General features: G+C 43.0%; 1 protein-coding gene across 1 annotated transcript in view; it reads left to right on the forward strand.

Annotated features, from left to right (window-relative positions):
• PXDNL (peroxidasin like) overlaps window positions 1–23,555 on the forward strand; it is a 430,785-nt gene that overhangs the window by 341,700 nt on the left and 65,530 nt on the right. The window contains exons 12-15 of the mRNA XM_040487847.1: window positions 1,953–2,109; window positions 11,510–11,618; window positions 13,331–13,488; window positions 15,726–17,211. Coding sequence (XP_040343781.1) covers window positions 1,953–2,109; window positions 11,510–11,618; window positions 13,331–13,488; window positions 15,726–17,211 — 1,910 coding nt within the window. The remainder of the gene's footprint in view (window positions 1–1,952; window positions 2,110–11,509; window positions 11,619–13,330; window positions 13,489–15,725; window positions 17,212–23,555) is intronic.

Genomic DNA, 23,555 nt, shown 5'->3' on the forward strand with positions numbered 1-23,555 from the left:
CCCAAATGAATTGATGGAGGGCTGACTATATGCCAGACATTTTTTATACACTATCACTTTTCATCTTTATAGTGATCCTAAATTCATGAGTTTAAAATGGCTCTGAGTTAGGCTACTTTTGCTACAAGCAACAGAAACTACCTAAAATAAGGAGATCAGGAATTTATGGGAAATCTGCCTGATAGCTCAGAGGCTCTAAGCAACAACTTAGAACTATAGGTTTAGCCTGAGGGGTCTGGCCGTATGTAAGGACAGCAGAAAGGAGTGCTTTTTGCAAAGATGTGATGATGGTCCAGCAAGAGGAAGTGGAGGGAGGCAGTCCTGAAGGAAAGAGACCCTCTGGGCCTTACTGCCTGTGCACCTGCTCACTTCTTACCCCTTCTGTACTTCTGGTGGTTTTCCACCTACCCTCCATCTGGTAGGTCCTGCTTCTTCCTCCGTCGCCTGCCCTGAGTTACCTACCAGCCACCGGTCACCTTGGACTTGTTTTCTAGTAGTGGTCAAAGACAACTGTGAGCATCTGAAGACCTATAAGGCATTTTTTTCACTCTGAACCTTTCTGGTTACATTCGGGCCTACTGGCCATCACTGGGATCTGAGTTCTTTTGAAGCAGCAGGTCCCATTCTCAGTTTCCTGTGTTTCCTGGGGAGAGGTAGGAGAGAAGCGTCTCTACCCCTGCTCCTTTCCGGGGCAGTGCCAGAAAGCCAATATCTTTTCCTTTTTAAAAGGTTTCCTTTTTAAAAGGACGCTCAGTCGGTTGAGCGTCTGACTTTGGTTCAGGTCATGATCTTGCAGTTCATGCAAGTTTTTTGTGTCCTCTGTCTCTCTCTGTCTCGAAAATAAGTAACCATTAAAAAACTTTTTAAAGTTAATGACATAATAATGAAAAGTACATATAGCATACTAATAATTACTGAATACATTAAGAATTTTTTTTAATGTTTATTTACCCTTGCGAGAAAGAGACAGAGGTGTGAGTGGGGGAGGGGCAGAGAGAGAGACACACAGAATCGGAAGCAGGCTCCAGGCTCTGAGCTGTGAGCACAGAGCCTGACATGGGGCTCGAGCTCATGAACCTCGAGATCATGACCTGAGCCAAAGTCGGACACTCAATCGCCTGGGCCACCCAGGCTGTCTGTAACTGAATACAGTTTAATAATATTTCATGTGAAATGTAGTCATTTTCAATTCTTAAGGTAGTGTTTTAATTAAGAAACACCGGGGGCGCCTGGGTGGCGCAGTCGGTTAAGCGTCCGACCTCAGCCAGGTCACGATCTCGCGGTCCGTGAGTTCGAGCCCCGCGTCAGGCTCTGGGCTGATGGCTCAGAGCCTGGAGCCTGTTTCCGATTCTGTGTCTCCCTCTCTCTCTGCCCCTCCCCCGTTCATGCTCTGTCTCTCTCTGTCCCAAAAATAAATAAAAAACGTTGAAAAAAAATTAAAAAAAAAAAAAAAAGAAAAAAAAAGAAACACCGATATGTGAAACTTTGCAGCAACATAAAGCTTATGAGTACATGTGAAGAAGAAATAGAAGAGAAATCCGTAATATGAAAATATCTTTGATGCTTTTAGGTTGTAGATTTATGAAAATTTTCCTTCTTTTCAAATTTTATTTTTACTGTTGTTGTCAGAACCCTTTTGTAGAAGAAAAATATGAATAAACGGTATATTTTCCTTCATGGGAATTATTTTAAAATGATCATAATAGGAAATAATTACATAATTGAATTTTGAGTTTCATATTTATTATAGAGAGGGGGACAAACTGTGCTTCCTGACAAGCACTTCCTCTCTCTTTTCTTCTCTTCATTGTATTCATAAATTACCTCTGGTGCCTGACACAGTGAGTGCTCAGATATTTGTAGAACAAATGAAGCTATATCAAACAAAATGTAAGGTGTTATTTTTTGAACGATCACATTTTCTTCCCGTGGCAATTCTTTCCGCTCCCTAGGCAGGTGTTCAGATTACGGAGAGTGGTAAATTCCATGTCAGTGGTGAAGGCGTGCTCACCATCTATGATGCAGGGCAAGCAGACCAAGGAAAGTATGAATGTGTGGCTCGGAACTCATTTGGCCTTGTTGCGGCCAACATGTTTCTCACGGTCATCGGTAAGTGTGGCTCCTTATACAACCCAAATCAATGTCTTTGAAAGCTTCTACCCCTATTCCTGATTCGCCTCGCTACCCTATATGGTCCCTTATATGTTCTTTCTAGTCAAACATGTTAATATTAGCTCAAAGTTATTTTTATTTATTTATTTATTTATTTATTTTTATTATTATTATTTTTAACGTTTATTTGTTATTGAGAGAGACACAGAGCATGAGCAGGGGAGGGGCAGAGAGACAGGGAGACACAGGATCCAAAGCAGGCTCCAGGCTCTGAGCTGTCAGCACAGAGCCCGACGTGGGGCTCGAAGTCACAAACCGCGAGATCAAGACCCGAGCTGAAGTCGGATGCTAAACTGATTGAGCCGGCCAAGCACCCCAAAATTATTTTATTTTTAAAATCTAAGCTCTGAAGGGTAAACTACCTGAAAGGGTATCAAACACCAGAGCCAAAAGTGAACATAAATGGAGAGGATTTGCAAATAAATATATACCATGTTTTCTTAGTAACTGAAAACTCTGGAATATAAGATACATTCATAGCTAGATGAAAGTGGAGTCTGGAATATAAGATACATTCATAGCTAAATAAGTGGAATTTAACATGTATTAGTTGCTCCAACCTAGTGTATTTAGTTCTACAGTAAAATGAAAAATCAATCAATCAATCAATCAATCAGTCACACTTCTAGGGGAGATCCGCCCCTCTGAGAACAAATATCTCAATATTTAGGAACATTTATGATTGGCCAACATATTTGGCATTGTTTTACCTTTCAGCATCAGTCTGGTGGTTTAGCTGGAGCCCTCTTTCAGTTGGTTATCAATGGTGACTGTTTAAAAAAAGTTGTCATTGTATTACAAAAAATAAAATCCTTTTTTAAAATTTTCACTGACTCAGTTTGCATTAGACGTGAGAGAGTCTGTCTGTAGGCAGACTCAAGAGGCAACCTCAGCCCTGGTTATGGAAATGGAGACAGGCTGTGATGGCGGACGGGCGTGTTCTCCACGTGGGAAGGCATTCGAGAAGGCATAGCACATGGGGACACGTGAACTGACATCAGGGCTTTTGAGGAGCTTTTGCCTTATTGACAGTCAGCAGTGGAAATAAATGAGTTCAGCCACGAGCATATGGAGCACTATTCTGGGCTTTGCCTGCTTTTTGGTTTCCTTAGAAATGGGCAGATTTCATAAATAGGGTTTTGCAGATTTATTTTTTCCTTTGAGCTCTTATGGGTCTATAAAAATATTGGGTAACTCTTCTCATTATAAATACAGGCCTGGGTAAAAATAGATTTATGTAATTAAATCACATCCTTAGAAATATCACTATCTTTCCATCATAGAGCACAATACTTTTATCCTCTTCTACTTGGAATTCTCCTAAAATATCAAACTTCCAAATATTCTATTTGTTGGGATATTTTTTATAAAGTGCAGATTTTTATTAATGGCACATCAATCTTCACATATTTATTATACTGTATTGTAAAGATGCATTCTCTGTAGAATATTATTCGTAAAATTATAATAATGTAGCTAGTAACTGCCACATATGTATTCTAGGAGGATCAGAAATTCTTTCTTATATAGAATTTCTTAAAGTTACAAAATCTTAGCCTTCCTCTCTGTTTGCTATGAGTTCATGTTTTTGCTGATTTAAAATCTGTGATAGTTGTGTTTCTTTCTTTCTTTTTTAAAAAATGGTTTGTTTAGTTTTGAGAGAAAGAAAGAGACAGAGAAAGAGAATCCCAAGCAGGCTCTACACTGTCAGTATGGAGCCCAGTGCAGGGCTTGAACTCACAAACACTGAGATCGTGACCTGAGCCCAAATCAAGAGCCGGATGCTTAACCAACTGAGCCACCCAGGCACCTCAGTTGTATCTTTTTATAAATTTATGGGGTCCTTTTTCTGCTGCTTAACTATTTGTGAGATCTATGGGAAAATATCCTTGGGCATTTTGGAAAAAAAACTTACTATAAAATTTATATTAATATCTTTTATGTTTTAGAAATGCTAGAAATCTTTACCGCTAAACAAACAGACACAAAAACAAATATTCTCTCTGCCTCTTCTCTCCCTGTCTGTCTCTCTGTTTTGCTCTGTCACATGCACACAAACACTAGAATCACAGCGGTCAATATTTTAGAATCTCCAGCATAAGAATTTCATTGTGGTGGACTGAGGTTTAACTACCCATTTTATATATACACATTAACAGTAAAACATTTAGATTCATATGTATTAAACACTCTATTCACCAGATTTCAAAACAGTGATAGATAGCATTTATCACTATTCTGCTCTGTTGCACAGAAAGTAGAAAGTCGGGCTACAGGGTTAAAGTAGTACAAAAAAAAAAGAAGTTAGTCAAGAAAAAAATTATGTTTTTCGCTCTGGAGACATTTATATGTCAATATAAGGGGAGATGAATTTATATTTGCATCTCATACCAAATAAATTTTATGATATTAGAAATATTTTTATAAAGAGAAGAAAAAATATGAAGATATACATTTTTAAGTTTTGAATAAATTTAAGATTTAAGACAAGCGGTGTGTGTGTGTGTGTGTGTGTGTGTGTGTGTGTGTGTGTGTTCACACAGCCAAAATTAGCAGAATAGGAGGAAATGTGTCAATATAAAATATCACTTATGGAACATTTTATGACTTAGGCTCTTTCATTCACCAGTCATCCTAATTAAAGGGAAAAGACAGTTCATTATGGGAGGATTTTCCAATCTTCCTGCCCCAATGTAGCAGTTATGGAATGTTGTAACTCCACTCAGGGTGTAATAAGTGATACAAAGAGGATCATGCCTTTTGAGTTGCCATCCTGTATTGGAGTAGATAACCATAGAAAGTAATCCAAAATAATAAAAATAAACAACAACAATGAAAGCAAAAATCTGGGCTATATATATATATATATATATATATATATATATATATATATAGCAGACCAAGGAAGGCCTCTCTCTCTCTCTCTCTATATGTGTGTGTGTGTGTGTGTGTGTGTGTGTGTGTGTGTGTGTGTATACACACATATACACCATACATTTGAATGAGTTGATGTTCAAAGTAAGGCATTTATAATAGCAAAAGAAAAAAGGGTTTCCTCAAGGTGTAATTATTTTAAGGAGTTTATTTTCCATAGATGTAATCGATTTTTAATAGTTTTAATACATTTTTAAAAACCTTTAAGGCTGATACAGTATTTACTGAGAGCCTCTCCCCTAGGCTGTCCTCGAAGTATTTTACATTGGCGAACATTACACAGATCTGCAGACTTCTGTCTCTGGATAGTATTTGGCATATGAAAGCTACACATATTGCTTTAAACCAAAAAAAAAAAAAGCCTCACAATTTTTGTCCAAAACATGATTTATTTTAACGCTTCCTATATATCTTGATATGCCGTTAAGTGCTTTGAGGTTCATAATTCACTGTATGTTCTTCTGACTCATTTCTTCCTTGTGAAAATGGCTCAGTCTAACTGAGGACACAAGATGTTTATATTGAACATTAGCAGTGTGAGACAGTGGGAGAAAGCCTGGGTTAAGTCATCATGCTTTTACCTTTATTGATCTCAGCCATTTTGGATACCTTACTTACCCATAACTAGAATTAACTTTCTCATTTCTTAAAAAAGTGGAATTGGACACTCTCAAGAGTCCTTCTTGGCGTAGGAATTGTGCTTCTCCAATAGTATTCAAATGTGCAGCAATAGTCCTGAAGCAGTTTTGAGCACATCTACACGACGGGATGTTTACCAGTGAGACGCTGGGATAATATGCAGACGAGGCCAAAAACGAAATAGTGACACAGCATTTGTTAAATGAAAATTTTGCAGCACAAATAACACACACGGACTGTTTGTGATTATATAACAATAAATCTAAACAGTGTCATCTTCTCTGAAATTCCAAGTTAGGGATCGAATTGTATGTTGGACATTTCATTTTGGATGACCCACAGTTCTTCCGATTCCATGTGTTAAAAACCCATCTTGAATGTATTCGCAACTGAACTCCCTTCAATACAGTCCATAAGGAGGTCCTTCTGTAAGGAGGAAGTCAGAGCCTCCTCCGATTTTTTTTCTGCTCTCTCCTCATTCTTTACCCTAACTGTATTACCAATTTTTGCTGCAAATAATGCTTCTTTTCCACTTCACCACCTGACCTCCTCTCTTATGGTTCATTCTTTGGTCATTTGGGTTTTTGCAATAGCTTTCTAAATAATATTTCCACTTATAATATTCCCTACCTTGAGTCTCTCCTCAACCCAATAAGTTATAAGTGAGGATTAAGGTGGCATCAGTTGATTTTAAGTTAGTGAGACCTTTCCTTTTATGTTAAGTAAATAACCTTTATTAAAATGATACTAATGTTACTAATAAAAAGTTAACATTTCTTGGGCATTTACCATGTGTTCCAAGTGCTATATTATCAATTGGCTTATTTAATTCTTTTGGGATCTAGTTATTTTTGAAATTGCGAATGAATAACTCAGATTTTTGACATTCTAATCCACTTACTTGTCATTGTCTAGACAAAACATCTGTTTCAAAACCACGGAAGTTGTTGCTCAGTGAGTGAGCTATGAACTATCAGAAAATTTTAATTATCTTTACCCAAATATATCAATGAAGTAAAATTGATATTGAATCATTTTAAATTGCTATTTTACTATATTTATGTACCATGATTATGTCATTAATTTACATAATAATTAATAGATACATGACAATCTTGTTCACTTGTCAGACTTTAAAAATACAATGGTGAAATATTTCTATAAGCAACAACATATACCTAATACACATCTGCATATGTTTATAATACCTGTATCCATTTTGAACACATTTCCCATCCATTTATATAGAAAACCTATTGTTTTTTAGAATGTTTTAAAATTTATTTTGAGAGAGAGAGAGCGAGCATGAGCAGGGGAGGGGCAGAGAGAGAAGGAGAGGGAGAGAATCTCAAGCAGCCTCTGCACTGTCAGCCAGAGCCCCACGTGGGGCTCAATGTCAGGAAACGTGAGATCATGACCTGAGCCAAAACCAAGAGTCGGACGCTTAACAGACTGAGCCACCTAGGCACCCCTATATAAAACCTATTCTGAAAACATACGCCTATCCTGATATAAGCCACATGTTAAAAAAAAATTAGCATTAAATTTCAAGAACAAAATTTTAGTGTAGTAATGTTTGGATAGTTAAGAAATTATAAAGAAAGCAAATAATGAAAATCAAAGGCACATCTCAATTATTAAAACCAAAAAGAACTAGTTAGTGTCTTTCCTTTCCCATTTCTGAAATCATGGTGGAGCCTGCAAGACAGTGAGACCATTTACATACTTAATGATGCAAAATGATGAGTAAGGCAGAGTTGTTGCTGTTCAGAGAAAAGTATCTCACAGAGGCAGTCATTAGTGTCCCTTTGTATGCTGTGGGACTGTCTGGTTTCCTAGGACATCTCTGTCCAGCGTCATTGGCAGTCTGCCGTTCTCTTTAAGGGAAGATTTAATGTGGTAAGGTCTATTTAGTTATGATAGTTACATTACCTGGCTACTTTTTTCCAAGATGGAGGGGGAGATAAAGAATATGCAGTTGTGAAAGAAACTCAGCTTTTATTGAGGTCTAGGGATTCTGTGGTGAGAGTGAAGGCAGGGGTACAGGTGTCCTGTGGCAGTGTTCCTCCTCTGGCTCCGTCCTGTTCTGCCCTCTCCCTGCCCCCCCCAGCCCCACCCCCTGCCACATCCTTCCCATCTGGGCCATGCTCTGACAGGGTGGGCTCACAGCAGTTGGTGGGCCATGACCCCAAACTCCCCTTTCCTCAAAGGACTCACATTTATCTTTGGACTTTATCTTCCTTGGAGGTGATAGGTGGTAGGTGCATGGACAGAACTGAAAGGAGATGTTCATTAGACAACTTTAAACGTGCTCGTTCTGTAACCCTATTTCCCCCCATTTTAAGCCCAAGATTTAACAAAAGAAAATGATCTAGTTCTTCTTTCACATCTGCAAAATTTTGCATAAAAAGATGGAGAATATACTCAACATTTTCTGAACATTCTATCCCTACAACGTCAACTGAGGTAGTTTTTAAGACAAATAAAATATTAACAGTATTGTTTGATTCTAATGTGCCCCAATAAACTGAATTTGCTCCGCATAATGCAGTGCTGTTCTGAGAACATTATGGAAATCTGTTCGCAATTTGTACCATAGCAAATAAAACAATACTGAGACCGAATGAATAGTAAAAAGGGTAGTTTTATTTTATCATAAAACTATGAAACCTTAAGAATTCATAATTAAAATGACATAAGTGAGAGTTATTGTTACCACAAATATTTTCTTTGTGAACATACTACATATTTAATGTACTTTTAATAATCTGTGAACAACTTTTATGTGCTTTCTGTTTGTGCACATTATAATTTAATTATTGCAAACAATATTTACATATTTTGCCACTTTTCTTGTTACTTTTCTCTCCTTTTCACATCTCCGCACTTGTTGGTTTCTTATTAACATGGAGAAAAAGCGGGTCAAGTTGAAGAAATGATAGGACGACAGAGGAGCAATTGGTAATAGTATGAGAGTATGGATTAGTTATGGGTTTTGAACATAGTAATTATTGAAAGGCACCTAATATTTGCATCATGACCTGTAGTTTTCAGAGAACTTTGCATGCCTTTTTATTTAATAATCACGTTTGGCCTGAGCTATATGTTGAGCCAGTCTTATTATTTCCACTTTATGAATAAGTCAAAAGATGAACATGAGATTTTTAAAAATTCCTTATGCCTATACATTTTATACAACCATAATAGTCAAACTATTTTACAAACAGAATAAAAGCAAAATTATGAAACAAATAAAATTCAGATTAACATGTTAATCGATGCTCTCCCAAACTTTAGATATTGTTTCCCAAGTTCTATCTGCCATAGTGAACCGCCTTTTGAGTTTTGACCGGCATTGTGCACCGTGTGATAACTCAGCCCTACACATAACCTTCTTACTTCCAAATCCAAATAGACCTTTGATCGTGTATCATGCACACAGGTGCAGGGGTCCAATGACAGTAATTGTCATAAATAAGAACACATCGTTGACGCCACTCTCTACACTTGAGGTTCGCGGGTAAGGGACTTAAAAGGGAACGATAAAGAAAAGGCTAACGTCTCGTCCGCCAACAGGTCAGCCCAGATTGATTTGATTGATCTTGGTTCCTTTATTATCAAGTAAACATAACAATTTGAGTGGGCTTATTCTTCCTGACCTGTTTTTGAACATACCACAAGGTATATATCATGTTAGGTATTGGAGAATATTGTTTTCTCATAATCATTGCAGTTATATTGATTGATTGCTTAATTGGTTGATTAATCCATCTGCTTATAAGCCAATACCCCTCCTCGCCACGTGCTCACTATGTATGTAGCAACTACAGTGCATTTATATTATATTTAATTAAATCATTTTCTGGTAATCTCTCTCAGCTTCATAATTCTTACATTAAGCACGCGTTTTAGCATCAGTGCATGTGTCCATCCAGCTAATTCTAACTGCTGCATGGTATTTCATACTGTACGTCCACCACATTTTTCCCACCCACACTGCCATTGCTGAAAGTTTTCCCTAATTCCTTCCACACACAGTTGCGATGAGCATTCTCGTTTGTATCCCTTATGGATTTGTTGAGAATTTCTCTGGATATATATACGTGGGAATGCGATTGCTGGGTGAGGGGGTGTGCACATATGTCAATTTCCTAAGTAAAAGCAAATCCAAAAATATATAGCTCACTAAACAAAATGTTGGAAATAGGAGTGTCAATGCTACATTCTCACCAGCCCACCGTGTCCACTCACCCCTGCCAAAGGTTGGCATTAATCAGCTTTCTCATTTTCTCCAGAAGCATAAAATGGTAGTTCACTGGTATTTTAAATTTTATTTATGAGGCTTTCAACATCTGCTCTATACTTCCTAATTTGGGGGGTTTCCCCTTTTGCAGCTTGACTGTATGTATTTTTTCTCAGTGCGTTACAAGAATTCCTTGAATGAAACAGAATATTCTACGTCAGATTTAGAAATTACAAATATGTTACCTATTGTGTTATTTGTCTGTGACCTTTTTGCCTTTGTGTCTTTCCTTGAATGGAAAATGTTAATTTCATATAATCAAATTAATCAGTTTGTCTCTGTTTCCTTTCAATTACCTTTAGTGAATGTATAGTTAATCCAATGTGATTTTTGAACTCTAAAAGGTAAAATTGATGTTCTGGAGTTTTAATATTGCGGTCATGATAAAGACTGAATTGCATTGACAGTATAACCTCCATCTCATAAGTACTGCCCATAATCTAGTTTATCAAGTACGTCTTTCAGCAGAGACCTTGATTTTACTGTTTTCCTTATAATATCTATATTATTGGTATTTTTTCTGGAAATTTTTTATGTTAGTGATCTTTCTAGGACAATGAACCAATCCAATATGTGTGTATTTTTGTGATACAAAGGAATATTTTTTATGACAAGCAGTTGTGGAATGCTATTTGCATTCCTCTAGTCCAAAATACATAAACATAGATATATGTACTTCTATACATATAAATATACATTTGTAATTTAATATATTATATAATGCAATATATGACACGTAGGTGCTAATATATAAAGCGCACACCTTCCTATTTTTATTTAAAGTTTTCATTCTTTTGTATCTCCTTAATGACATTATCTTTAAATTCAATTGTTGGAGCTATACTTACTCTCGCTTTCAGTGTTCAACAATGCAAAGAAGTTATTGTTTTAATTATGTCCTATAAATTCTTGTTATGCTTTGAATTCTCACTAATTCTCTCTACTTTAAGTCAAAAGCTTCCTTTGTGGATAATATCCAAATTGATAGAATTCTCACACACTAAAGAGCTATAGAAACAACATGAGTTATTTTTCACTGAGTTCTTACTGAGAGTTCAATTCTTGCTGTAAGAAATCTCCATAGGGATGTGATAATATTTACTTCATTTTAATGTTTAACATTAAAGCAAGGTGGCTGAAGAGATAGGCATTTCATACCTTTCCAAAGATGACAAATTACTAACACACTTGGATCCCATTTGAATTGGTGTTACAAAAAAAGAAATATTTCACATAGCTTTACTAGATTGTGGAATGTTTTTGTTCCCTAAATAATGCTGGTATTGTTGCTGGAAGCTTTGCTTCGGGATCGTTAACCTACTCTTCTGCAATGGACAGTATCATGTGGACACTGTATAACATTTTTATTGTCTTGGAAGTTTTTGTAATGCCATTTATATGAGATCGTTCCTAACTTCAAGGTCTGTTTGATACTTTTAATCATGGAATTGATTTTCAAAGCAATACAGGCTAAACAAGCTGGCGATGACTTTGTTGAATCATCCATTCTTGACGCGGTACAGAGGGTTGACAGTGCAATTAACTCCACACGAAGACATTTGTTTTCACAGTAAGAATTTATTTTATTTTGATTGCAAAATTGTTTTCACTTCAGTTCTACTTGGTTTTTATAATCTCCATAAATCACAGCAGGCATAGTGCATAAAGTGCCAAAGTAGGTGTTTTCTTCAGTTTTGTGTTATCACCCTCTGGGCTAGCCACCATTGCCAGCTCAGCCTCAAAGAGAATGAAACTTATTCCGCATAGGATCCAAATGGCAGAAATTTACATCACAGATCTGCTCTGTGTGGCCCCACAATAGGGATCGGGCAGTGGGCTCTGTTAGGTCCTCAACCACCCACCACTGTCAGACCCGGTGCTCCTGCCAGTTCCAGAGTTGACACTGATGGTCAGGTTGAATACATCTGGTCGTGAACCGACAGCTTACAGGTGGAAGCTGTAATGTAATATTTTGGTTTGTTTTCATTTGAGTCACCAGTATCTTTAGAATGGTGAAGCCTTCCAGTTCTACAAAGTCCCCGTCAGTCCTAATGGAGGTACATGGGGCGCTTTGCATCCCCCGAACGTATTAAAGAAAACAGAACTGTTGTCTTCAAAGTCAAAGCCTATACCCGGTCTTTGTAGTTGTTGGTCAAGAAGGAATATGCTACAATGCCATAATCCAGTACAGCTCTCTTCCCTGCATACTTACAAACAGCATGGCGTCCTGATCATGGACTTGTGTTCTAGAGCCATCCACCCTACTTATAGTCTATTGTGATTCCTCACTTTATCGCTTTCCATCTGGGCGACCTTGGGCAAGTGACTGAGCGTCCTAGTACCTCAACCTTCTTCCCTGGAAAATGGGGCTAACGATGAGATCTGCTTCATGGACATACTTGTTAGGAAGATTGAGTAAGTTAGTACAGATAGATTGTTTCAATAGTGTCTGTCACATAGAAAGGCTTAATTAAAGTGAGCTATTAATATGATCACTATTGTTCTGTGATCTAAACTTAATTATGATTTCAGACACAGAGTACCAGATGTGCCTTAGCTGACCAAAATCTCTCAAACAGTCTCGCATTCTCAGTGGCTAATATTCTTTCAACATACTTAGTTCAGTTCTTCAATGTGTACAAACCACTACTGTGTGCTCGTCAGTAGGCTTGGTACTTGGGATATAAAGATGAATAAGGCATTATCTCATCCCTAACACAGTCTTTCTGTGGTGGAGGACACAATATGTCAGCAATTTAAGTACATCTCGTTGCGTACGTAAGAGTTGTATGTGACGATACAGAAGTAATTGAGAAGGTGGTAGTTTGTTGGGATTACTAGGGAGACTTTGTGGGGAGAGTGATGCCTGAGCAGGATTTTAAAGGTGGATGGGAATTTCCAGGCAGTTACATATGAGGAAAGAGAAGACAGTGCCATGACCCAGAAACTGGGTGAACTGCACACTATTTCAGAGGGTTCACTAGGACCTATGTGTGGACCCCACAAGTTTATTTTTCACCATAGGTGTTGCCTTTTATACAAAACTGCTCCTTAAATCATTGATTCATTAAAAATGTATCTTTTGAGTTCAGCACTGCCACTGACGCTTGGGACTCACTAATGAAATAGGAAAAGAACTCTCAGCTCTCCTGTGAAGCTTATCGTGAAGCTTTCCTTCTTCTTGATTGTTCGGGAAATGTATTCTTAAATGCACAGTACACGTGAGATTCATGGATTCTGCAGTCTTGCCTTGTGAACAGTGCTGTCTTTTGTCACTTGCAGAAAGCCTCGCACCCCTGCTGATCTGCTGGCTCAGTTTCGTTATCCGCATGACCCGTTTACTGTGGAGACAGCCAGAGCTGGGGAGATTTTTGAGCACACACTTCTGCTGATCCAGGAACACGTGAAGCAGGGGCTCACTGTTGATCTGGAAGGCAGAGGTCAGCTTCTGGAGGCATTCCGTTCTCACCCTACTGTCCGTAGCGAAACTGATCGTGCCTCAGCTTTTCTTCTCCAAAATACCATGTGACTTAGAAATTAATTTACCGCTTTTACCAAATGGATGCAGACGTTTCTCGTAAGAACTGTAATTCAAAAGAAGTATGATCACGATATATCCAAACCTGTCAAGGTCTACCAGCTGTATATGTCTAGTATATCTAGGAGAACCATTTTAGGTGCACTTACTTTTTGAATCCAAAAGATACTACTCCTTCCTATAGTAAAGGCTTTACTCCCAGGGTAATGTGCCTCTACTTATCATGGGAATCACCTCAATGATTCAGCGAATTTATCTGAATTCCTTCCTCTGTCTATAGCTTACATATCCCTTCCAATCTTTTTTTTTTTTCTCTTTTGCTATACTGAAATTCTCATGTATTTTTTTCCCCAAAGCAGATGTTTAGTAAATGTCAAATGAAACTGATATAGAAATCTTTCATATTTTCTACATCTTTCTCTTTAAAATTAAATGAATGTGATTCTTTGCTATACACTGTGTGCTCTGTGAGCACAACAGCAACTTCTAGAGGTTTGCGCTTTCTTTATTCCCCTTCAGAAAATAAACCAAGATACAGTGCACAGGGCCGTTTCTGTGCCTGACCCACTCCTTAGTGCCCTATACAATTTTTCCAAAGCTCTATTTAATAGCCCCTAGTGGTCCGTTATGTCTCGGGTTTCATAGCTTCCTTAAGAGAAATATCCAAGTGAAATTTCCATAGAGTCCATATTAGCACTTGAATCAAATTTCTGTCTGCTTAATTTTGAGTCTTACTAGCATGAGTTAGCCAAGGTCAGGTCTGCGAAAGCCCAGTTCTACATTCCTAAGTTTCAGGTCAGGACAATGGGGCTTTGATTTCTCTTCTCACACATATCTATTAGAAGAAGCAATTTTCAAGAATAACTTAGTCTAAATACATAACTAGAAAATAAGCAATCAATATCTACAGATTTAGCTTTGCTAAAATATGCATCCACTGTGCATGATGGTTATTTTGCCAAACCGGGTATATATTCTCATTTAAAATACGAAAGAGCGTTAGCAAAATTTTCCCAAGAAAAAAACCCACTATGTTTTTCTACCTCTGTCTTACTATTTGTGAAGTTAAAGGCCGTTTTTTCCCTCCAGGATCAGTTTGCCCTGAAAGTGAACCTAGGATCCAAGTCTTTATATACAGGAAGATTATTGTACATTTCCAAGATTAAGGTATCTGACGGCCCAACCCGAGAGCAGCTTATCCAGATGAAAGACAAGTGGTCCTGGTATCATGAGCCAGTTTCTGATGATTCATTAGGCATAATAACTCTTAGCAAACAGGACTTAGTAAACAGTCTTCGCAGATTTAGGATTATGCTGCAGTTTTTTTAAGCTCTGTTAAAAGAGGGGCTCCAGAACACCTCCGGGTTGTGTGGGACCTTCCCTGGGGAGTGGCAGTTTGTAATAGTTTGGAAGTTACTGCTTCACCCCTGCATGTCAGATATCATTCGGGTTAATCTTCACACCATCCCCACGAACACATCTTAGACCCCGTCTTCCAGGAGCGCAAAACCTGAAAGAAAGGATTCTGAACTGGGGGAAAAAAAGTTACAATCTTGTGATAACAAATCTTTACTAACATTATATTGGTGAAGACGCAGAACTAGGAGTGTGAGGAGAACCTGGAACGTGTCTCTCCTTTCTTGTTCATTCTAGCAGGTAGTCATTGCTCCTAAGAGAGGCATCACTAAGCATCCCCCACCCCCATTAGAAGTTTTTTAATGTTTGTTTATTTTTGAGAGAATGACAGAGCGCACAGGCGGGGGAGGGACACACAGAGAGAGGTGACACAGAACCTGAAGCAGGCTCCAGGCTCTGAGCTGTCAGTACAGAGCCTGATGTGGGGCTTGAACCCACGAACTGTGAGATCATGACCTGAGCCCAAGTCGGATGCTTAACCCACGGAGCCACCCAGGCGTCCCCCGCGGCCGCCCCCGGGCCCCGGCCGGCGCCTTTATTAGAACTTGGAACTTTCGGTTTTGTTCTAATGAAATCCTGCTGGATGCAGGAAAGACGTGTGCCCTTCCCCCCCCCCCCCCCCGGAGTGGCCCGTCCCCACGGCCCCTGGGTCCGAGGTCCCTCCCCTCCCTCCGCCCCAGGGACCGCCCTCCTCACTCCCTCCCTCGCTGCTCTGCATTTCAGAATTCCGCTACAACGACCTGGTGTCCCCGCGCTACCTCAGCCTCCTCGCCAACCTGTCGGGCTGCACCGCGCACAGGCAGGTGCCCGACTGCTCGGACCTGTGCTTCCACCAGAAGTACCGAGCCGCGGACGGCACGTGCAACAACCTGCAGCACCCCGCGTGGGGCGCGTCCCGGACGGCCTTCGAGCGCATCCTGAAGCCCGCCTACGACAACGGCGTCAACCTGCCGCGCGGCGCGGGCCGCCAGCCCCTCCCGCCGCCCAGCCTGGTGTCCACGGAGCTGGCGGCCACGGCCACGGTCACCCCGGACGACCGGTACACGCACATGCTCATGCAGTGGGGCCAGTTTCTGGACCACGACCTGGGCCACACGGTGCCCGCGCTGAGCACGGCGCGCTTCTCGGACGGGCGGCCGTGCAGCGCGGTGTGCACGAACGACCCCCCCTGCTTCCCCATCCAGCTGCCCGACGGCGACCCCCGCCGCGCCCACGCGGCCTGCCTGTTCTTCGCGCGCTCCAGCCCCGTGTGCGGCGGAGGCGCGACGTCGCCGGCGACGAGCTCGGTGTACGCGCGCGAGCAGGCCAACCAGCTCACCGCCTACCTCGACGGCTCCAACGTGTACGGGAGCTCGGAGCGGGAGTCCCGGGCGCTCCGGGACCTGGCCGCGCCGCGGGGGCTCCTGAGGACCGGCCCGCCGTGGGCCCCCTCGGGAAAGCACCTGCTGCCCTTCGCGCCGGGCCCGCCCACCGAGTGCGGCGGGCCCGGGCGGGCCGGCCGCAGCCCCTGCTTCCTGGCCGGGGACCACCGGGCCAACGAGCAGCCGGCGCTCACGGCCATGCACACGCTGTGGCTCCGGGAGCACAACAGGCTGGCCGCGGAGCTGCGCGCCCTGAACCCCCACTGGGACGGAGACACCCTGTACCAGGAGGCCAGGAAGATCGTGGGCGCCGAGCTGCAGCACATCACCTACAGCCACTGGCTGCCCAAGATCCTGGGGGAGCCGGGCATGAGGCTGCTGCGGGGGTACCGGGGCTACGACCCCAGTGTGAACGCGGGCATCCTGAACTCCTTCGCCACCGCGGCCTTCAGGTTCGGCCGCACGGTAATCAACCCGGTCCTGCAGCGGCTGAACGGCAGCTTCGGGGAGATCCCCGAAGGCCACCTGCCACTGCACAAGGCCTTCTTTGCGCCGTCCAGGGTAATCGACGAGGGCGGGATAGACCCCCTCCTTCGGGGGCTGTTTGGCACGGCGGCCAAACTGCGGGTGCCGTCCCAGCTGCTGAGCCTGGAGCTGACCGAGAAGCTCTTCTCCAGCGCCCGCTCCGTGGCCTTGGATCTGGCGGCCACCACCATCCAGAGGGGGCGGGACCACGGCATCCCCCCCTACGCCGACTTCCGGGTGTTCTGCAACTTGAGCTCGGCGGAGAGGTTCGAGGACCTTCGGAACGAGATTAAAGACGCAGGGATTCGGCAAAAACTGAAAAAGTAAGTGTGCAAATGCTGCCTGGACGTAGACGTTTCTCGGGAGCGGGAGAGAAGCCTTAAAGGAGAGCTTTGCGCGGACGGGTTTGGCTGCCTGGGGATGTGATTGCGGTCATTGCTAGCGCGGGAGGACTCAACCATTAAAGGAGGGGTTGCTAGACACGAAGCAGGAGCCCCCTTTGTGGCTCAGTACTGCTGCCTCTTCGCTAAGTACTTGTTAGTACGTCTCAACTACGAGACGAGGGGCTGGCGTGCCTGGCGCACGCATGCTCCCTGGCACCCCAATAAAGGCCTTTTCACTGATGTGATAAGGTCACAAGTTCTGATGTAAAGCCTCGGAAAAGGCCATCCGTCACACGGGCTTTCTTAGGCAGGGCAAAGTAGTGAAATGAAAACAAAAGTTAGTTTTTGCCGAAAGGACAAACAATTCTAAATTTATCGTCAGAACGAAAGTCGAAGCTCATTCACTGTATCGTTAATGTCTTTCAGTAAAGTATTAGTATTATGTTCTCTTCTTTTCGTAATTTTTTAATTACTTTTTTTTTATTTTTTTTTCAACGTTTACTTATTTATTTTTGGGACAGAGAGAGACAGAGCATGAATGGGGGAGGGGCAGCGAGAGAGGGAGACACAGAATCGGAAACAGGCTCCAGGCTCCGAGCCATCAGCCCAGAGCCCGACGCGGGGCTCGAACTCCCGGACCGCGAGATCGTGACCTGGCTGAAGTCGGCCACTTAACCGACGGCGCCACCCAGGCGCCCCTAATTACTTTTTAATGTTTATTGTATGTTTGAGAGAGAGAGAGAATGAGTGGAGGAGGAGCAGAGAGAGAGACAGAATCTGAAGCAGGCTCTCTGATAGGGTCCCCTCCCTAAGGAGGAAAAAAATCATCAAGGCAGCCTGGCTCTATGTGCACCTGAGAACATCCTTCTTGACCTTGTAACATGAGACCACTCAGTCAGACTGCATGTTTGTGTGTTACCATATATGGGAGACAAAGAAGTGGAAAATATACTAAAAACTACCCCCTGGGCTGTTTGGGGGTTCAGTTCTTTGGGTATGAACGCAACTGAGCAGTACCAGCAGGAGTGAAGTTGCTTCCTGGAAAGAAAAGCCTCAGCGTCAGGACTCTCTGTGCGAGAATCCTGCTACAGCTCCAGACTGCGAGCTGTCAGCTCAGAGCCCGACTGGGGGCTTGACTCGGGGCTCCACTCGGGGCTCGAACTCGTATGTGAGATCATGACCTGTGAGATCGTGACCTGAGGTGAAGTCAGCGCTTAACCCACTGAGCCACCCAGGTGCCCCAATATTACGTTCTCTTTATGTGAGATTCAGATTAACTTTTAACTTACGAGTAGAGTATGTTTCCAGGAAACAACTCTACCTGTTCCTTATGCTCCCCACCATTCATCCCCTAAAACAATGAAAAAAGAAAAAAAATGTTTCATTAAGAAGTTTTGTCTATAGTAGGCTAAACATAGGCTTACGTGTTTATTAATAGCTTATGGTGTATTAATGGGACATCTTTCAGAGAAGCTTAAAATTGCAAATTATGGAGCTAATTGTCAATATTAGGACTTTTTTGGTAACACCAAAGATGTGAATGTGTTTATGCCACTAGAATGTGTTTCATAGTGATGTAGAATGTTAAACTGTGAAAATGATAATACATGCAGAACAAATCAGAGCATCCTGCAGGTTGAGTTTGCAGAACATCGACTTTGGACTCAGGGAGACCTCGTTTAAATCATTATTCCACCCCCTATTAGTGCTGAGAGCTTGTGAAAAGTATTTAAACAGTTTAAGATCTCAGAATATCTATGTATGAGAAAGCACTGCGTCCTCAGAGTTGTGCAAAGATGAAATTGTATAGAATGTATCAAATACCTACAGTTCTGGTGCCTCGTGGGCAGTCAGTAAGTGTTAGCCGTGGCTACATTTATTATGGCAGGATCATTTCAGTTGTCAGCATCATTATGAGCTCGCACATCTGCTGTGATCCCGCCCTGTGCTAGGCACTGAGACCCGAGATGAAGGAAATAGCGTCTGTGCTCTGGAGAGGCTGACAGCCTGCTGGGAAGGCAGGGAGCTGGCTGTAATCGGTGTGGAAAGGGCTGTCATAGAGATGGGAATTGAATGTTATGGGAGCACAGAGCTGAGAAATGGAAGGTACGTGTGAGATACACAGCAAGCTACTGATAAAAGATGCCATTTGATCTGCTCCTGGAATTTTCTGCGTGTGATAAGTTGAATGACGTGGGAACAGCGGGCAGCATCCCAGGGAGAGGGAAGAAGCAGGAACGTGTGGGGCTGTGTGGCAGGAGGCTGGGAGTAGGAAGGTGACCGGGGGTAGCTTTTAAAGGGCCCTGTGTGCCACGCGAGGGAGTTTGATCTTCCTTCTGTGTTTATTTTTTTTAATTTTTTATTATTTTTTAACGTTTATTTATGTTTGAGACAGAGAGAGACCGAGCATGAACGGGGGAGGGTCAGAGAGAGGGAGACACAGAATCTGAAACAGGCTCCAGGCTCTGCGCTGTCAGCACAGAGCCCGACGCGGGGCTCGAACTCACGGGCCGCGAGATCGTGACCTGAGCTGAAGTCGGCCGCTTAACCGACGGAGCCAGCCAGGTGCCCCTTTCCTCCTGTGTTTAAAGCAGGAGAGTGACTGAGGAGAGACTTCTCTGTGAAATGCTGACCTGCACCAGATGTCCGGGGAGGAGGAGAGGCTCCAGCAAGGAATTCCATGGTTTCTGGAACAATCCAGGTGGAGCGAGAAGGCAGCATAGATAGGCTCCTGATGGTATATGCAACACTGTCGGTATTCTAAACGTTTCCTGTGAAGACATTGTCTGCATAGAATAAACCTGGGGGCAAGGCTTGCTTTGCAATTCATTGGAGTCCCACTTCTCAATATGCAGCTTACTTGCAAATTCACCACCAATTATAGAGTAGCCGAAATGTGTCCTTTGACAATGTTCTCATCACAGGGGCGCCTGGGTGGCTGAGTCGGTTAAGTGTCCCACTTTGGCTCTGGTCACGATCTCACAGCTGGTGGGTTGGAGCCCCGCTTCGGGCTCTGTGCTGATAGCTCTGAGCCTGGAGCCTGTTTCCGACTCTGTGTCTCCCTCTCTCTCTCTCTCTCTCTCTCTCTCTCTGCCCCTTCCCCACACGCGCTCTGTCTCTCTGTCTCTTAAAAATAAATATTTTAAAAAACTAAAAAAAAAAAAAAAGTGTTCTCATCACAACGTCCTCCTGAATCCTAAAGCTCTCAGGCTGCTGGTCATTGATGGAAGTGACATTAGGCCGGAACATAGATACCGGCCCCCAGCTGCAGGACACGGCCTCCCAGCGGCCAGTGCGAGGCAGGACTGGCCTCTGAGCTGGACAGTGGTCCATACACTGCACACTGTTCACACGACTGCCTGGCTTTCTGTGTGCTCCTTTATTTTATTTTATTTTATTTTATTTTATTTTACTTTATTTTATTTTTAAAAATTTTTTTTTCAACGTTTATTTATTTTTGGGACAGAGAGAGACAGAGCATGAACGGGCAAGGGGCAGAGAGAGAGGGAGACACAGAATCGGAAACAGGCTCCAGGCTCCGAGCCATCAGCCCAGAGCCTGACGCGGGGCTCGAACTCCCGGACCGCGAGATCGTGACCTGGCTGAAGTCGGACGCTTAACCGACTGCGCCACCCAGGCGCCCCTATTTTATTTTATTTTATTGTTTTTTGTTTTTGTTTTTGTTTTCTGTGTGCTCCTTTAATGCATTTGGGACCTTAACACTGAGTCTTCTGAAAACTGAACAAGGAGTCCTTATCCTGGCTTTGGGGGATACTGGAACCGTGGGAACTTTTGTGCAGCCTGGTGCGCGTTCTTAGCCCGAGGGGAGCAGGACTGACCAGGGTGGGTGGGTGCGGGGAGGCCAGGAGGCACAGCAATGCTACGTTCCCCTTAGGCTGCCACGGGTCTGACTCTGCCCTGGCTCTGGCCGGACATCCTTTGTGAGTTTGTGAAAGAGCAGCCACGGACTCATTCAGCCATGAGCACAAAACCGGTACCTTGGAGTCATGTTGACGGTCTCTGTCTGCAAGTCTGTAGATTTCTGTTTGTCAGGGGCTGATGTCACTGGCTGTAACTAGGCCAATTTACACAGTTCTCTCTGTGCCCTCTCCTGTTACTTGTTACTTGTTTTCCTTTTCACGTTAATTTGCAAGCGTGGCTTTAAGTTTGTTTCTAAACCTCTCCAGGCAAATGTGGAAGCGAGAGCGCATCCTTAGGTCAACGAAATAAACGCTGTCCCGTAGCATTAAAAACTTCATAGTTCAGGTAATCAAGACAGATTAAGAATCGGCTAAAGCAGAGAGTCATAAAAATAAGGCCTAGGCTCGTCTTAGGTATTTCAGCTTCACACATTTGAGCGCACATTAAGTCCTGTAACTTGTGCTTTGGGGCAGGAGGGGGGCGGGGAGGTGAGGGGCAGAGTCTGAATTCGGGTTTTGTTATTGCTGTTGTGACACAGATCTGCTGGTCAGGATTCTCAGTCACCGGGTTTGGGCATAAGCTCATGCCCAGGCTGAATCTTGTGTGGGTACGGGTTGGTTCCGAAAGGGGAATTAGGAATTTTCCACGGAAGCGATGGTATGAATGCAGGTTCCTTGTTTACATTTCCCCCTACAGTTTATAGTTACGTAAGGCGCAACTAATTGGCATTGGGGTTTGACTCTCCTTTTGACGATCCTTCCCCAAACCCTGAGTTTCGTTTTCACAGGACTGAGTACTCTCCTCTTTTACACAAAGGTTTCATTATTTTATGTAACACATAATTAAATTACGCAATCCAAATCACAAGTATGGCTGTGATCAGCAAGTTTGTAAACGCCACTGATTCCCAGCTGACAGCTCACGAGGCTGCAGCTGCAGCTCGGGCAGGAGTCCCCAACCCCAGGGCCGTCCCCCCCCCATCCACGTGGGCAGGACAGCAGCTCGGGCGGGAGTCCCCAACCCCAGGGCCGTCCGCCCCCATCCACGTGGGCAGGAATGGGGAGCGCAGGCTCCACACCCAGCATGGACCCTGAAGTAAGACTTGATCTCATGACGGTGAGTGAGATCATGACCCGAGCCAAAATCGAGAACCAGACGCTTAACTGACAGAGCCACCCAGGAACCCCCACTTAATAGTTTTAATCGACATACAATATCTTCATATTCCAGAATATATCCCCCCCATCTTTAAGTGTCATCAGGTCTACAAAGCTAATAATTTACTTCACTTGTGTTAATGTTGAAGGCTTGTGACAGTTTACCACCTGGAAGTAAAATCTCATTTTCCTTGTTGCTTGTACCTTCACGTTGGATCCTTTAGGTAGCTTTTAAAAAGCCGGAACAACATGTGGAAATCCATGCTATAACTTTCCTCTGAAACGACCACGAACAGCAGGTGATCTGTCACAGGAAAGCCGCACTGGGACAGGGTTTTCGTCACCTTTCAGTTCATTTCAGTCAGAATGGGGAGGCGCTTTGGATTCTCCTCGAGGAGCTCAGGGCCGGGGGAATCACAACCCACATAACCCTCTCCTGTGACACGTGGAGCAGGGGCAGCTAGCAAATCGGTAAGGATTTCTTCACGAAGGTGGTGTCAAAACCCAGCCCCCCATGCTGTTTCCCACGGTGGCTCATCAGTTTACATTCCCACCAGCAGTGCACCGCGGTTCCTCTTTCTCCACATCCTCGCCAACATCTGCCGTTGCCTGAGTTGTAAATGTTAGCCATTCTGACACGTGTGAGGTGATACCTCACCGTGCTTTGGATTCGTATTTCGTATTTGGACGAGTGACGTTGAGCATACAGAGAAACAAACAAAACATTATTAGTTTTTTTACTTGAACCTTGAAATTTTTCCCTATTTTTTAAAGTTTAAATCCAAGTTAGTTAACATATACTATAATGATGATTCGAGGAAAGAATTTAGTGATTCGTCAGTTACATACGACGCCCAGTGCCCATCCCAACAAGTTCCGTCCTTAATGCCCGTCACCGTGTAGCCCATTCCCCCCACCCAACACTCCTCCAGCAACCCTCAGTTTGTTCTCTGTATTTAAGTCTCTCTGTTTTTATCTTATTTTTGCTTCCCTTCCCTTGTGTTCATCTGATTTGTTTCTGAAAGTCCTCATATGAGTGAAGTCATATGATACTTGTCTTTCCCTGACTAATTTCACTTAGCATAATACACTCTAGTTCCATCCACATCCTTGCAAATGGCAAGATTTCATTCTTTTTGATTGCCGAGTAATACTCCATTGTGTGTGTGTGTGTGTGTGTGTGTGTGTGTGTGTGTGTGTGTGTGT

The sequence above is a fragment of the Herpailurus yagouaroundi genome, unplaced genomic scaffold, assembly GCF_014898765.1.
Source record: "Herpailurus yagouaroundi ecotype Mexico unplaced genomic scaffold, PumYag 165, whole genome shotgun sequence".
Taxonomy (NCBI): domain Eukaryota; kingdom Metazoa; phylum Chordata; class Mammalia; order Carnivora; family Felidae; genus Herpailurus; species Herpailurus yagouaroundi.